Source organism: Bufo bufo, chromosome 2 (genome assembly GCF_905171765.1).
Source record: "Bufo bufo chromosome 2, aBufBuf1.1, whole genome shotgun sequence".
Classification (NCBI taxonomy): Eukaryota; Metazoa; Chordata; class Amphibia; order Anura; family Bufonidae; genus Bufo; species Bufo bufo.
This window is the reverse complement of record NC_053390.1, coordinates 412492679-412507024: the sequence shown is the minus strand read 5'-3', so window position 1 is coordinate 412507024 and position 14346 is coordinate 412492679. Positions and strand designations below refer to the sequence as shown.

Below are 14346 nucleotides of genomic sequence, written 5' to 3'. Positions count from 1 at the left end.
TACTTCTTTTTTGTACACACTTGGATTAAAAATTCTGGCCTTATAGAAAGGTTTCTTTTTATTTTATGAATTTTTGTTTATTTGGGGGTAAAATGTCCAAAAAGTATTAAAAAAAAATGGTTTTTTTTTTACTACACTCCTAGAAATAGTGAATGACAAGTAAAGTTCTACAACCATTACCATAAATGTCCCAGAGGTGGGACCTGCAGCCACCTTTAGCCATGGATGAGTGGCCACTTTCCATTCCTGGAGGCACAAGACGGTGCCCCATTGCCAAGATGGACACAGCCACTAGAGGTGGAACCAGCACCCACTGGACATTTATGGCATTGAGTAAGGGAACTAAGGTGCCTGAAAAATGTGATCGTCCCTTTTCTGTCACATAGATTTTCTGGAGGATTATTTTACTCTATGGATCGCTGGACCATCCTCTTTTGTTGTGCTGTGGGTAAAGCCACACAAATTGGTGCATCCTGACCAGAAGTGCTAGATGATGGGTATTCTCCAATATATACAATACAAATAACTCTAAAGGTGTATACTGTGGCAATAACTGGACCATTTAGTGTGAAAAGTTCACATAACCTGGAGATACTAAAAGGAACACTATTTGACATGTATTACAGGAAATGAAAATTAAATTAATAAAGAGAAGTGATTTTACAGCAGTGAAAGCTCATAGGAAAGTTCTAAATTAAAAAAAAAAGGAAAAAAAAAAAAAAAGGCTGAAAAACGAGAGTTAAGAGGTCCACCAACAGTACCATACGCAGTGAGAGACTTCAATGGTCCATCTCTAGGCCTAGTTCAAATGTCATTGTTTTGGTCAATGTTTGGTCAGTGATTTCCAAAACCAGGCTTAGGTTAAAAAAAAAAAAAGAATGGGAAGATTTGCTCCCGTTCTCTCTTTGTGTAGGCTAACCTTTACTGATGGAGATCACCGACGTGTAAACTAGGCCTAATGAATCAGAATGTGTAACAGCATAGATGCTAGAAGCTAGGAGCACTGCTATTCCATACCATGCATATGTGGCTCCAATTCACAACTTGTCTCAAGACTTCATCACCCAGATCATGCTTGAAGGTCTCCTTGTATACATATGGCAGCTTGGATAAAAAAATACCGTTGCTGTGTTTGCTGAACAGATCACGCAGGTTGCTCTGAATTATGGGCAGGTTGGGATGGAAATTGCCCAGCAGAGGAGCTTTGCCAGAATGCGTTGTCTCATTTGCTAAAATGGATAGTAAAACAGATACGTTACCCAACAAAGAATAATTATAGTGGGAAACTTACACAGTAATCAGCCCTCTGTATGGGGATGGAAGATCAGGACTGCGATCATTCGGCCCCCATACAGATTCCTTGTTGGCACAGGACAATCTGCTGCCTGCAAAACAATATGTTTGCGATCACCGATAGTCAAGCATTTGCTCATTTGTCAGGTGACTGGCGGCATCAAATAAAAGGGCCATTTCCAGGAACAAGCGTCTGTACGATGCTTGTTCCCAATAAATGCATTGATAACCAGCCTATGTAAAGGGGCCTTAAAAGGACCACTAATCCCAAATTGTGCCATTGCTTGCCTTTCAGTGTCCCAGGAAAGCTGGGTAACATATAGAGCTGGAATAGGGACTGCCAAATACTAAATGTGCCTGAATAAATCTCCCTTCTCTGGTCCCCTCCTGCAGATCCTTCAGCACCTTAAAGGCTGTAAACTCCATTATAGCTCAAGGGAACTTAGGGGGTCTTTTATTAAGTCTGGCGTTTTTACAAAGTTTTCATATAATAACTATAGTGCATACAGATGTAAAAAGGGCAGATTGACAAAATAATAAAATATATAAAAAAAATGCTGTTTCCTACCATTAGAGTCTGTGACAGGGTGAGGTACTGTATATAGGTTGACTTCTTTCTGGAATCGGGGTGGAACATTAACTCTCTTTTCAGGCCTGTGCACAGCAGAAAAATATATAAAAAAGATAAATGGCCATATTTCATAACCTCAGTCTTGCTCTCAGGAAGAAACTCACTCTCAGAAGTTAGACTCAGAGTGTATTATGAAGAAATGATACGGCTTTGAAAAGTCTGCATTTCATTTGTAATATTTTGTTGACCCACTAAACCCTAAGACTCTTTGTTACAGACTGGATGTGCAATCAGTTTGTATTCATTTGCAGTCAATGCTAAGTGACAAATAGCCAGAGTTTTTTCCATAGGGATTACTACACAAATCGACAATAAAATCACATGGTAGTCATGCTTGCTATCAGATGTGACAAACAAAGTAAAAAAAACTGATGATTTAAGCAAATGTGCATGCCAAGCTGCCCTCGATTTAGGCGTGCATCAGCTAAAAGAGAAAGCAGCCTGTGTAACGAGCATTAACAAAACTGCTACTGAAGCACCCCCGGATACACAGGGGCCACACTTCAGTACACTCAATCCTTTCAGGCTTTCATATGTCCCAAACTAGGTTCAAATAATCTGCACTTTTGAAACTGTAAGATAACAAATATAAAAAGAAATACATATGCACCAATCAGCCATAACATTAAAACCTAATGTGGTGTAGGTCTCCCTTGTGATTTTTAAACCGTTATGACCCCTCAAGGAACGGACTCCACAAGACCTCTGAAAGAGTCCTGTGGCATCTGGTGCAATGATGTTAGCGGTGGATCCTGGAAGTCCTGTGAGGTGTGGCCTGCATTAATCGGACTTGATTTTTCCAGATCCAGGGAAATAGGAGGGCAAGTCAACACCCTGGACTTTTTATCATGTTCTGAATACTCTCTGCGGTATGGAAGAATGAATTATACTGCAGGAAGAGACCAATCCATGTGAACGTCTAATGTTTACCAGCAACATTACCAAGAACATCAGACTGCCTTGATTGGCTTGCTTTCTTCCTATAGTGAATCATGGTGCAATCTCCCCCAGGCAAGAGTTACATGCCATCCATTAAGGCTACTTTCACACTTACGGAACTGCCTGCCGGCAAAACGTATGCCAACTGATGGCATTTGTAAGACGGATCAGGATGCTGATCCGTCTTACAAAGGCATTGAAATGCCAGATCTGCCTTTCCGGTTTTATCCGGAAAAACGTATCCGGCATTTATTTTTTTCACCTTTTTATCGGTCTGCGTATTTTGAATGCCGGAACCGACACTCCGGCATTCAGGCACGTGTTCAGTTTTTTGGGCTGGAGATAAAACCGTAGCATGTTGCGGTATTATCTCCGTCCTGATCAGTCAAAATGACTGAACTGAAGACATCCTGAACGGATTACTCTCCATTCAGAATGCATGGGGATTAGGGTTGTTGCGGGTATCGAAATTTCGATACCCAATCGATACTTTTGTCCCGGTATCGATACGATACCGGGATTTCCGTTTTTTCGATACTGGGCTGCGCTTCTGCGCAGTCTAGTATCTCTGAACATGAGCGCGCTGCTATCGGCGCGCTCATGTTCTCTCTCAGCAGCAAGGGGAGAAGGAAGCTGTCCTCCCTCCCCCTGTGCTGCTGCCGCTGCCACCAATGAGAAGAGAGGGGCGGAGGAGGGGCGGCAATGAGAAGAGAGGGGGTGGAGGAGGGGCGGCAATGAGAAGAGAGGGGCGGAGGAGGGGCGGGCGCACTGCGCCACCAATGATAGGATTACTATCGGAGCGATGGGAGGAGACATCAGCTTCACTAGTGGGCGTTCCTTTTCCCTGCGCTGCGATTGGACAGCGCTACAGCCAGGGAGAAGGAACGCCCACTAGTGAAGCTGATGTCTCCTCCCATCGCTCCGATAGTAATCAGCAGCATGTGGAGCAGGAGAGGAGACAGTAATGGGGCACTGCGGGCGAACGGAGCGGCGCCCAGGACTAAATGGTGAGTGCTGAGACATCGCTGGGCGCCGCTCTGTGTGGCCTAATAGTGAAAGTCTGGACTCATACAGTAGTCAGTCTTTAACACATACAGGAGGCGGGTGCCGGCAGCAGAATCGCATTGCCGGCACCCTGCCCCTGACAGGGAGCTGCGATCAGCGGCAGTTAACTGCCGCTGATCTGCTAGTACCCGCCTCCTGTATAAAGGGGTAAAATCATTGGTGGTGCAGTGTGCCCCCCCCCCCCTCAATCCCCCCATCCCATTAAAATCATTGGTGGCACAGTGCGCCGGCCCCTCTCAACCCTCCAGTATTAAAATCATTGGTGGCAGTGGCCACAGGGACCTCTCCACTCCCCCTCATTGGTGGTGCAGTGGCAGCTTCTGATCGGAGCCCCAGCTGTGTAAGCCTGGGGCTCCGATCGGTTACCATGGCAGCCAGGAAGCCCTGGTTGCCATGGTAACATCCCTGATGCTGTGTGCACAAAGCACAGAGCAGCAGGGACAGTGTGGAGTCCTATTCACCCTGATAGAGATCTATCAGGGTGAATAGGAAAAGGGATGAAAGATCCCAGGTTCTAGCCCCTAAGGGGGGAAATAGTTATTAAATAAAAAGTGAAAAAAAAAAAAACACTAAAATATGAAGTATAAATCACCCCCCTTTTCCCAATTTCACATATAAAATATATAAATAAACATATTACATCGCCACGTCAGAAAAGTCCAAACTATTAAAATATAAAAAAAAAATCTAGGTGGTGAATGCCGGAACAGAAAAAATAAAATAAAAACTGCGCGATTCGCCATTTTTAAAAATGAGGAATGCACGTGGCTTTTTTTGTTTATTTTTTTCGCGTGGTATCGAATGGTATCGAGTATCGCAATACTTTTTTATGGTATCGAAACCGAATCAAAAATTTGGTATCGCAACAACTCTAATGGGGATATGCCGGATCAGTTCTTTTCCGGCATTGAGTTCCGTTAAAAGTAAAACGCTAGTGTGAAAGTACCCTAAAATGTAAAAAAAACCTTCTTCCATCGCTCCATGGTCCAGCTGTGAAGATCACAAGCCCATTACAGGTGCTGTTGACTGTAAGTAGGGGTCAAAAAGGACTCTACCCGGTGTCTGTGACTATGCAGCAAATCTGACACCTTTCTATCATAGCCAGCATTAAAGGGGTTGTCCAAAATAATTAAAAACCTCTACAATGTCTTAAAATAGAATCACAGACTCACCCATTTCCCCAGAGCTGTTCTCTTGGTCTTCACTTGCAGGCCCTGAGAACAGTGACGGGCAGGCTCACCGATGCCGTTTGTGTACAAGCAGCTGCAGGCGAAATGGACCACAGCTGAAGAGAACAGCTCTGGAGAAACTGGTGAGAAGCAGGATGACACAGTAGGGGATGTCCAGGATTGTTAATCATTTCAGACAATCCCCTTTAAAAGGGGTTTTCCCACTAACAACATTCACCCCTATCCTGTGTCATATCGCAGGGGGTCTCATAATAGCAGGGGTCTCGGATTCCCTGTGGCAGTTGTGGGTAGGCATGGCCGATCCTCCATTTATACTTCTAAGGGACTGCCAATGATAAAAGCAAAGACTGTACTCAACAGTCCCATAGAAGTGAATGGAAGGGTGGTCACGCATGTACACCACTCCTCCATTCATGTAGGGAATACGAGACCTCTATTATTGTGATCACTGCAGTCGGCCCCTCAGCAAACTGACAATTTTCCCCTGTACTGTGTATCTAACATAAGTGCTCCTAGGGGAAAAAGTTTTGCAGCAATTTGTATTACTGTAGCTCTTCTGTAGGAGTGGAGCAGACAGGGTAGCCTTCACTCTCCACTAGTATCAATGAGCCTTTGGTGCCCATAACCATAAAAATGGTTCACCACTTGTGCTTCCTTGGAGCGCTTTTTGTTTGTATGTTTTACCACTAAGCCAAGAACATCTCAAGAGACCTGTTTGAGAAATGTTCTGACCCAGTTGTCCAACCAACATAATTTGGACCTTGTCAAAGTCACCAAGATTCACGATTGCCATGTCTCTTGCTTCCAACTTTCAGAACTGACTGTTTGAGTCCTGCTTAATATATCCCACCCTTTAAACACAAGATAAGCAATGTTATGGCTGACCAATGTATTTCACACAAGTCATTCATGGTCTATTCCTTTAAAAACTGTGTTCTCACCGGCTGGTAATGGTTGGTGGTCTCTGCATCTGAACCTCCCGAACAAGTCCACATGCATAAACAGGTGCTACATGAACAGGAGTAGGGTCTATTGATGGCCGGCTGCTCCAAACATTACCCTTTCCTCTTGTAACCAAAGGTACGGGTTTTCTTATTCTGTCTTGCTGTGGTGAAAAACCTGGTTTTCTAAGAACTGCTTTAGGTTTTCCTAAAATAAAAAGGATGGTTTAAATGTATACATGATTCCTTCACAAATACGAATTGCAGTCACTTTAATGGGAAGGAGCAGTTACATTCCATCTGCTCCTTCCCAATGGGAAGCAGGTAAACGGTGAAGAGAAGGCAGTGCTCACACGAGCGCTGCATTCTCTTCAAACAGCTGATCGCTCAGGGTGATGGGAGTCGGACACCCGCCAATCTGATATTGATGATTTAGCCTAAGGAGGTTCAACAATAAACTGGCCAACCCCTTTAAGATGAGAGTTAGCACCATGCTCCAGAGGCCTGGACTCAGACATTCTGGAGAAAGCCTTGCCACTGGTGTCTCAGAGAAGCCTGTCAAGCCTAGGATGCAAAAGCAGAATGAAGACACAACCCTGTCAAGAAGACTCCAATACTGAGGGGAGATTAAAAAAATAAAATAAAAAATAAATAAATCTCTGGGCTGACCACGGTGGGGGCAACTGCTGAACTGCTAGATAAGGTCGTCCATGAAAAGGAGGAACAAACAAAAAAATAAAAAATAATAATGAGTGCAGGCATGTGCCTTGTACAAGTCAGCCCCTGGCTCAAGCCTACTTAAAGTGCAACTCCCGTTTTTTAGTAATGTGTAGGGGCAGTGATACTGACCATTTTTGTGATATATTTTAACGACTATTAGAAAAATTGCTCTAATGTGGCCCATTTTGTGCCTTAGCAACACTTCTGTTTACTTAGGCCTGTCTAAGGCAAAGCAGCAGCGAACAGGAATAAAGACGGGAGACGGCATGTGCACACTGCGCGTGCCTTTCCTTCATGGCTGGTGGCCTGCGAGCGTCTTTCCCTCACCACGCCTGCGCTGAACGGCGTGAGATTTCACCAGAGCACAGGGCTGGCAGACAGATGCGAGCGCTGCCTGGCCCTGTCAATCAGGACTTGGAGGGAGGCGACAAAGGTGAGAGAACGGAGCCTCTAGGAGCAGGAATAACGCGCCCCCCGCTCCTAGAGGCTAATTAGCAAATTATAAAAAAGTTAGATTTCTGGCGTAACGGGGGCATAGATAAAAGTAGGAATAAGCTAGTTAGATTTAGCTGACATTAGCACATCGCTAATGTCAGCGAGCTTAATAGGGTTAAATCTGGTGACAGAATCCCTTTAATAAGAATAATAATGGGAAGTGGATTTACCAATATGTGTTATCGGGGTGGAGTACTTCAATCTCATGTGGCAGTTTACTTGACCACCAGATTTCTTCTTTGAGCTTCTTTGGCAAGCCACAAGCTCTGCAATCTGGGCAGTCTCTCTGCAGACCACAGCATGACACATTACCTGGAGAAGAGAAAGCACAAGGTACAGGAGTTGCCCAGCCTATTGAGCTCCCTAAAGCCACAAAATGAGAAAAACCAAAACCAACTCTGGGCTTGTGCCATATACCACTGACGCCAGTGACTGGCTGCAGCGGTGCTGTGGGGTATACAGCATGTTATTGCTGCAGCCAAGTAAGCAAACCCCAGCATGCAGGGCTGGAGAGACGGAGCTGGAAACGGTAGGAGATTAACCAGTGAGTATAGGATCTTTTATACTTTATCATATTTAGTAAAAGGAATGTGTCATCAGAAATTAACCTATTGTTTATATTTTGAACTTGTTTCCCAGGATTTTAATTTCCTCAGGATAGGTCATCAGAGCAGATTGGCCGATCAGCTGGTTGAAGAGAAGGCCACGTTCTGTGTGTGCGCAGCCTTCCCGTCTTCAACATTGCAGGGGTGAGCAGGTGTAATTACAAGCCGTCCCATTCACTTCTATGGGACGGCTCCTTCCTACACACTTGTATACGAATGAGCCGTCCCACTGAAATGAATGGGAAGGCTTGTAATTACACCCGCTCACCCCTGCAATGTCGAAGACGGGAAGGCTGCGCACACACAGAACGTGGCCTTCTCTTCAACCCGGTTGATCGGTGGGGGGTGCAGGGTGTCGGACCCCCACCGAGCTGACATTGATGACCTAGCCTGAGGATCTTAAAATCCTGGAAAACCCCTTTAAACATTTCTTTTAATTTGTGGAGATGGTCGTTTTACAAGGAAGGAATAGAGGAGTTGTGACCATCACCTATTGGGAACGGAACGAACGCTGTGGACAGGGGATGACATAAGGCACTCACGCATTTCCTTAGGCTACTTTCACACTAGCGTTTTTGCTAGATCCGGCAGGGTTCAGCAAAAAACACTTCCGTTACTGATAATACAACCGTCTGCATCTGTTATTAACGGATCCGGTTGTATTATCTTTAACATACCCAAGTCAATGGAGGACGGATCCGTTTTCTATTGTGTCAGATGCTCCGCATCCCAGGACATGCTGCGGTTTGCTCTCCGGTATGAGAATGGAACGGAATGCATTTTGGAGCATTCCGTTCTGTTCAGTTATGTTTCGTCCCTAAAGCGTTTTTTTCCGGTATTGAGACCCTATGACGGATCTCAATACCGGAAAATATTAACGCTCGTGCCTTAGATGCACACTTTCTTCACTGCCAATACGATCATATAACAGTGTAAATGGCACTGTACTAACGCACTTACCTCACCAGTCCGGCAGATATCCATCCTTACAACTGTTGGGATAGCTTTCAGGTAGGCATCAAGTGTGTAAAAACCCATTTCCTTGAAAGGAATCCAATCACCAGTAAGTGCTTTGTATTCATGTTGCACGCGATGCAGAGCTACACCATTTTTGTTGGACTGCAACACCGCCCGCAGCATCTTTGAAACAAGCTCTTTCTCAGGCTCCAGCATTTTTGCTAAAGGTTATATATAAAAAAATAAAAAAAAATTAAAAATTAAAAAAAGGTGAGAAAAGCTGCCTGTACTACAAAAAACGTATAAAACTGGATAAAATGTTATGGCTCAGGGAAGAAAGGTGGTTATAAAAAATAAAATTAAAAATGCTAAATCATATAATCAGGAAGGGGTTTATACGGGAAACCCACTTTAAGTTTGTAATGTGTATATGGTCTACTTGAAATCTGCCTCATCCGCCAGAAAACAGATTTGACCTGCCAAAAACTCTTTGGGGGAGATTTATCAAACTGGGGTAAAGTAGAACTGGCTTAGTTGCCCATAGCAACCAATCAGATTCCACCTTTCAGTTTCCAAAGGAGCTGTGAAAAATAAAAGGTGGAATCTGATTGGTTGCTGTGAACAACTAAGCCAGTTCTACTTTACCCCAGTTTGACAAATTATCCCCTTGGTCTGCCCCTATTACCACAATGATTGTAGTATGTGGACTGGATCTAAGGATCTTCTTTACTCACATGAACTTGTATCTAGCATATTTTTACCTGTAAGAACAAAAAACAAAAAAATAAATGCTGCAATTTTTTGTCATAAAGACAAGTAAGCTTAGCTTAGACCGGATGATAAATCTGCTGAAGGCTGGCCAATCGCAGCGCACAGCTCATAGCCAGGCTATGAGCTGTGCGCTGCGATTGGCCAGCGCTGCAGCAAGGGACACGCCTCATACAAGAAATCAGTCAGAGGGAGCGCAGACACCTGAGCCTATACCGGGCGAACGGAGCGGCGCCCAGACATACTAGTAAGTGCAGGGGGACCCCTGGGTGCCGCTCTGCCCACTGATATAGTTAGTTTTTAGTTTCTACAGTAGTGAAAGGTCCTCTTTAAGGAGAGGCTTGTGGAACATCTAAAATCCCATGGATTGAAAGATAAAAGACAGCATGGGTTTACTTCAGGGAGATCATGTCAAACTAATCTTATTGATTTTTTTGATTGGGTGAGTAAAACAATAGATGGCGGAGGTGCAGTAGACATCGCTTATCTAGATTTTAGTAAGGCTTTTGATACTGTCCCACATAGAAAGCTTATCAATAAACTGCAGTCATTGAGCATGGACTCCCATATTGTTGAATGGATTAGGCAGTGGCTGAGGGACAGACAACAGAGGGTTGTAGTCAATGGAGTATATTCAGACCATGGTCTTGTTACCAGTGGGGTACCTCAGGGATCTGTTCTGGGACCCATATTGTTTAATATCTTTATCAGTGAAATTGCAGAAGGCCTCAATAGTAAGGTGTGTCTTTTTGCTGATGACACAAAGATTTGTAACAGGGTTGATGTTCCTGGAGGGATACACCAAATGGAAAAGGATTTAGGAAAACTAGAGGAATGGTCAAAAATATGGCAACTAAAATTTAATGTTGATAAGTGCAAGATAATGCACCTGGGGCGTAAAAACCCAAGAGCAGAATATAAAATCAGTGATACAGTCCTAACCGTATCCTAATAGTATCTGAGGAAAGGGATTTAGGGGTCATTATTTCAGAAGACTTAAAGGTAGGCAGACAATGTCATAGAGCAGCAGGAAATGCTTGGGTGTATAGGGAGAGGAATTACCAGTAGAAAGAGGGAGGTGCTCATGCCGCTCTACAGAGCACTAGTGAGACCTCATTTGGAGTATTGTGCTCAGTACTGGAGACCATATCTCCAGAAGGATATTGATACTTTGGAGAGAGTTCAGAGAAGAGCTACTAAACTAGTACATGGATTGCAGGATAAAACTTACCAGGAAAGATTAAAGGACCTTAACATGTATAGCTTGGAAGAAAGACGAGACAGAGGGGATATGATAGAAACTTTTAAATACATAAAGGGAATCAACAAGGTAAAAGAGGAGAGAATATTTAAAAGAAGAAAAACTGCTACAAGAGGACATAGTTTTAAATTAGAGGGGCAAAGGTGTAAAAGTAATATCAGGAAGTATTACTTTACTGAGAGAGTAGTGGATGCATGGAATAGCCTTCCTGCAGAAGTGGCAGCTGCAAATACAGTGAAGGGGTTTAAGCATGCATGGGATAGGCATAAGGCCATCCTTCATATAAGATAGGGCCAGGGGCTATTCATAGTATTCAGTATATTGGGCAGACTAGATGGGCCAAATGGTTCTTATCTGCCGACACATTCTATGTTTCTAGGTTTACACAGTGCTTGGAGCATATGATATCCTACTGTATGAGTTTGTAAGCTTTGATATAAGTCTCTCACACAGGCAAATAACAGCATAAAGTGCATGAAATATCTGGGTTACAAAACAATAATAGTAGAAAAATGTCAAACTAAACTTTCTAGGTTTCATGTCAGTCTAAGTTATGAGCTACAAAGTTAACCGAATTAACTAACAAATCTCAACCTTTTAAAAAAAAAACATTGGGAGAATTTCTAAAGTAATTTGAGACTGTTTTACGGTGCATGACACACAACACATTTGCAACATTTCTGTCCAATTTTGAACAGTCGTAAGAAAAGTGAGCATAGCCAACAAATCTCTGACTGATCTAGGATTACTAAAGGCAGAAAATAGTACACATGTTAACACAAATTTACGCCTTCTCATTTATTTATTTATTTTCCGTCCCTCTCTCTCTCTAAGGGGTGGCGGGTGGGTAAAGAAGGGGGGGGGGGGGGAAGGGAAACATGGATTTTTATAATGTAGTATTGTTGTGATTTGCGTACATATTTTCCAGGGCTGTGGAGTCGGAGGCAATTTTGGGTACCTGGAGTCGGAAAAAAAAAATTAACCGACTCAGACTCCTAGATTTAAATTGGAATAATTTTTTTTTAAAAAAGCTAGTTTAAATGTCCCAATTCACAAAAAGTTATAATTAACTACCGTATTTTTCGCCCTATAAGACGCACCTGCCCATAAGACGCACCTAGGTTTTTGAGGAGGAAAATAAGAAGAAAAAAAAATCGCTAGGATATGCCCCCAATGCCTGAACGGTGTGGGTCCAGCACCTATATTAGAACAGAGCCCGCAAAGTGCCGGAGGGTGCACCGTGCATTCATTTCTATGGGAGAGCAGAAAATAGCCGTATTTCTGTAAGCCACTGCTCGGCTATTTTCGCCAGTCGCATAGAAATGAATGGAGGGTGGCTGCGCATGCACGGTGCTCCGAGTATAGGTGCGGGTCCTAGAGGTCAGAGAAAGGTGGTCCTGTGACCATGTCCACCGCAGGGCAGACGCAATGAATAAGCGGCCCTGAAAACTGCCAAATGATAAGCGAGATCCCACAATGTAAAGTAGAACCGGCTTAGCTGCCCATAGCAACCAATCAGATTCCACCTTTCATTTTGCACAGCTCTTTTGGAAAATGAAAGGTGGAATCTGATTGGTTGCTATGGGCAACTATACCAGTTCTACTTTACACCAGTCTGAGAAATCTCCCACAGTACATTTGGCATGGCAGCGTTCCCAATGTACATGCTAAACGTATCCATAGGATTACATGAGCCAGATGGAAACTATAAGCGCGGCCTTTTGCCTCCGTCTGGCCGGTATACTACTATATAACTACAATTCCATACAATGTTATCTTGTGCACCGCTGAATACACAAGTAGGGCTGGCGGGCGATTCATCAAATCAATCCTATTCATTTAACCCTTTTTGTGTCATGACAATTCAAAAAACATCCATCGGATGAATCAGTGCACAGACTCTTCAAATAGCTGGTCGGTATCTTTACACTGCACAACCCCTTCAACCCAGCACTGATCAGAGCGCTGGCACCGCACAGAGCCCCCTGTTTCAATAAAACGTCCTGCCGCAAACACTGGCCCACGTTTACTAATGCGTCTGCGCCAAACATTTGTGTAAAAAGCAGGGCACAAACTGGTGCACATAGGGGTTGTACACCTTCTTCTGAAACGCATGCCAAGGGGGCGGGGCCTGAGATGTGCCATTTGTGCCAACATTTCAGCACAAATCTGGGGAGACAATCTGTCTAAGGTGAAGCTACTTTCACACTGGCGTTTTGGCTTTCCGTTTCTGAGATCCGTTCAGGGCTCCCACAAGCGGTCCAAAACAGATCAGTTTTTCCCTAATGCATTCTGAATGGAAAAGGATCCGCTCAGAATGCATCAGTTTGCCTCCGTTCTGTCTCCATTCCGCTCTGGAGGCCGACACCAAAACGCTGCTGTCCATCTGATGAAACTGAGCCAAACGGATCCGTCCTGGCACACAATGTAAGTCAATGGGGACGGATCCGTTTTCTATGGCACAATAGAAAACGGATCCGTCTCCCATTGACTTTCAATGGTGTTCAAGACGGATCGGTCTTGGCCATGTTACAGATAATACAAACGGATCCGTTCTGAACATATGCAAGCGGTTGTATTATCTGATCAGATCCATCCATGATGGATCCACACAAAACGCGAGTGTGCAAGTAGCCTAAGCCAATAACTGGTACAGAGTCAGAGAGAAGTGACTGCCCCAGATGTATCCTCCAGCCTGGGCGTACACCGTCTATAGGGTCAGGACATCTGAGCCTCTGTGTTAAAGGGTCTGTCTCACTTCAGCAAGTGGCATGTATCATGTAGAGAAAGTTAATATAAGGCACTTACTAATGTATAGTTATCCTCCATATTGTCTCCTTTGCTGGCTGGATTCATTTTTCCATCACATTATATATTGCTCGTATCCATGATTACAATCACCCTGTAATCCAGCAGTGGTGGACGTGCTTGCACACTATAGGAAAAAGGCTGATCGGGGGCTAGGTCGTCGGTATCTGCATCTCTGGTGGCCCGGTCTACGGTGCTTTTTCCTATAGTGTACAAGCACGGCCACCAATGCTGGATTACAGGGTGGTCTAACCATGGAAACAAGCAGTATAAAAGTGATGGAAAAATGAATCCAGCCAGCAAAGTAGACAATCACAACACATTAGTAAGGTAGTAACTTTCTCTACATGATACATGCCACTTACTGAAGAGAGAGGACCCCTTTAATGAGCCCGGCATCCATACAATCAGATACAAACCCATCATTAGCCAGTTGGCTGGAGGTGTCATCAAGTACTCTATGGGAAAAGCCAGCACTGTGGGCAGTGTCAGCTCCAATTCTGGATTTCTTTTCCTACAGCGCAGCAGAAAACGGAAATCATAACGCACATGTGAACACAGCCTAAGAGACTGGCAGTTATGTAGAAGAAGACATCTGGATTACAGGATGCCGGATAACAGGTGCTGTACTGATACACCTGAGGCCTGGATTCACACTACACCCCTGCCGGTC

At 44.1% G+C, this 14346-nt stretch overlaps 1 protein-coding gene across 1 annotated transcript in view; it reads right to left on the bottom strand.

Annotated features, from left to right (window-relative positions):
* TDRD7 (tudor domain containing 7) overlaps positions 1-14346 on the bottom strand; it is a 56107-nt gene that overhangs the window by 41419 nt on the left and 342 nt on the right. The window contains exons 2-6 of the mRNA XM_040417283.1: positions 8840-9057; positions 7445-7586; positions 6060-6267; positions 1862-1947; positions 1018-1229 (exon numbers count right to left, since the gene is read on the bottom strand). Of these exons, the coding sequence (XP_040273217.1) occupies positions 1018-1229; positions 1862-1947; positions 6060-6267; positions 7445-7586; positions 8840-9052 (861 nt within the window). The 5' untranslated portion in view covers positions 9053-9057. The remainder of the gene's footprint in view (positions 1-1017; positions 1230-1861; positions 1948-6059; positions 6268-7444; positions 7587-8839; positions 9058-14346) is intronic.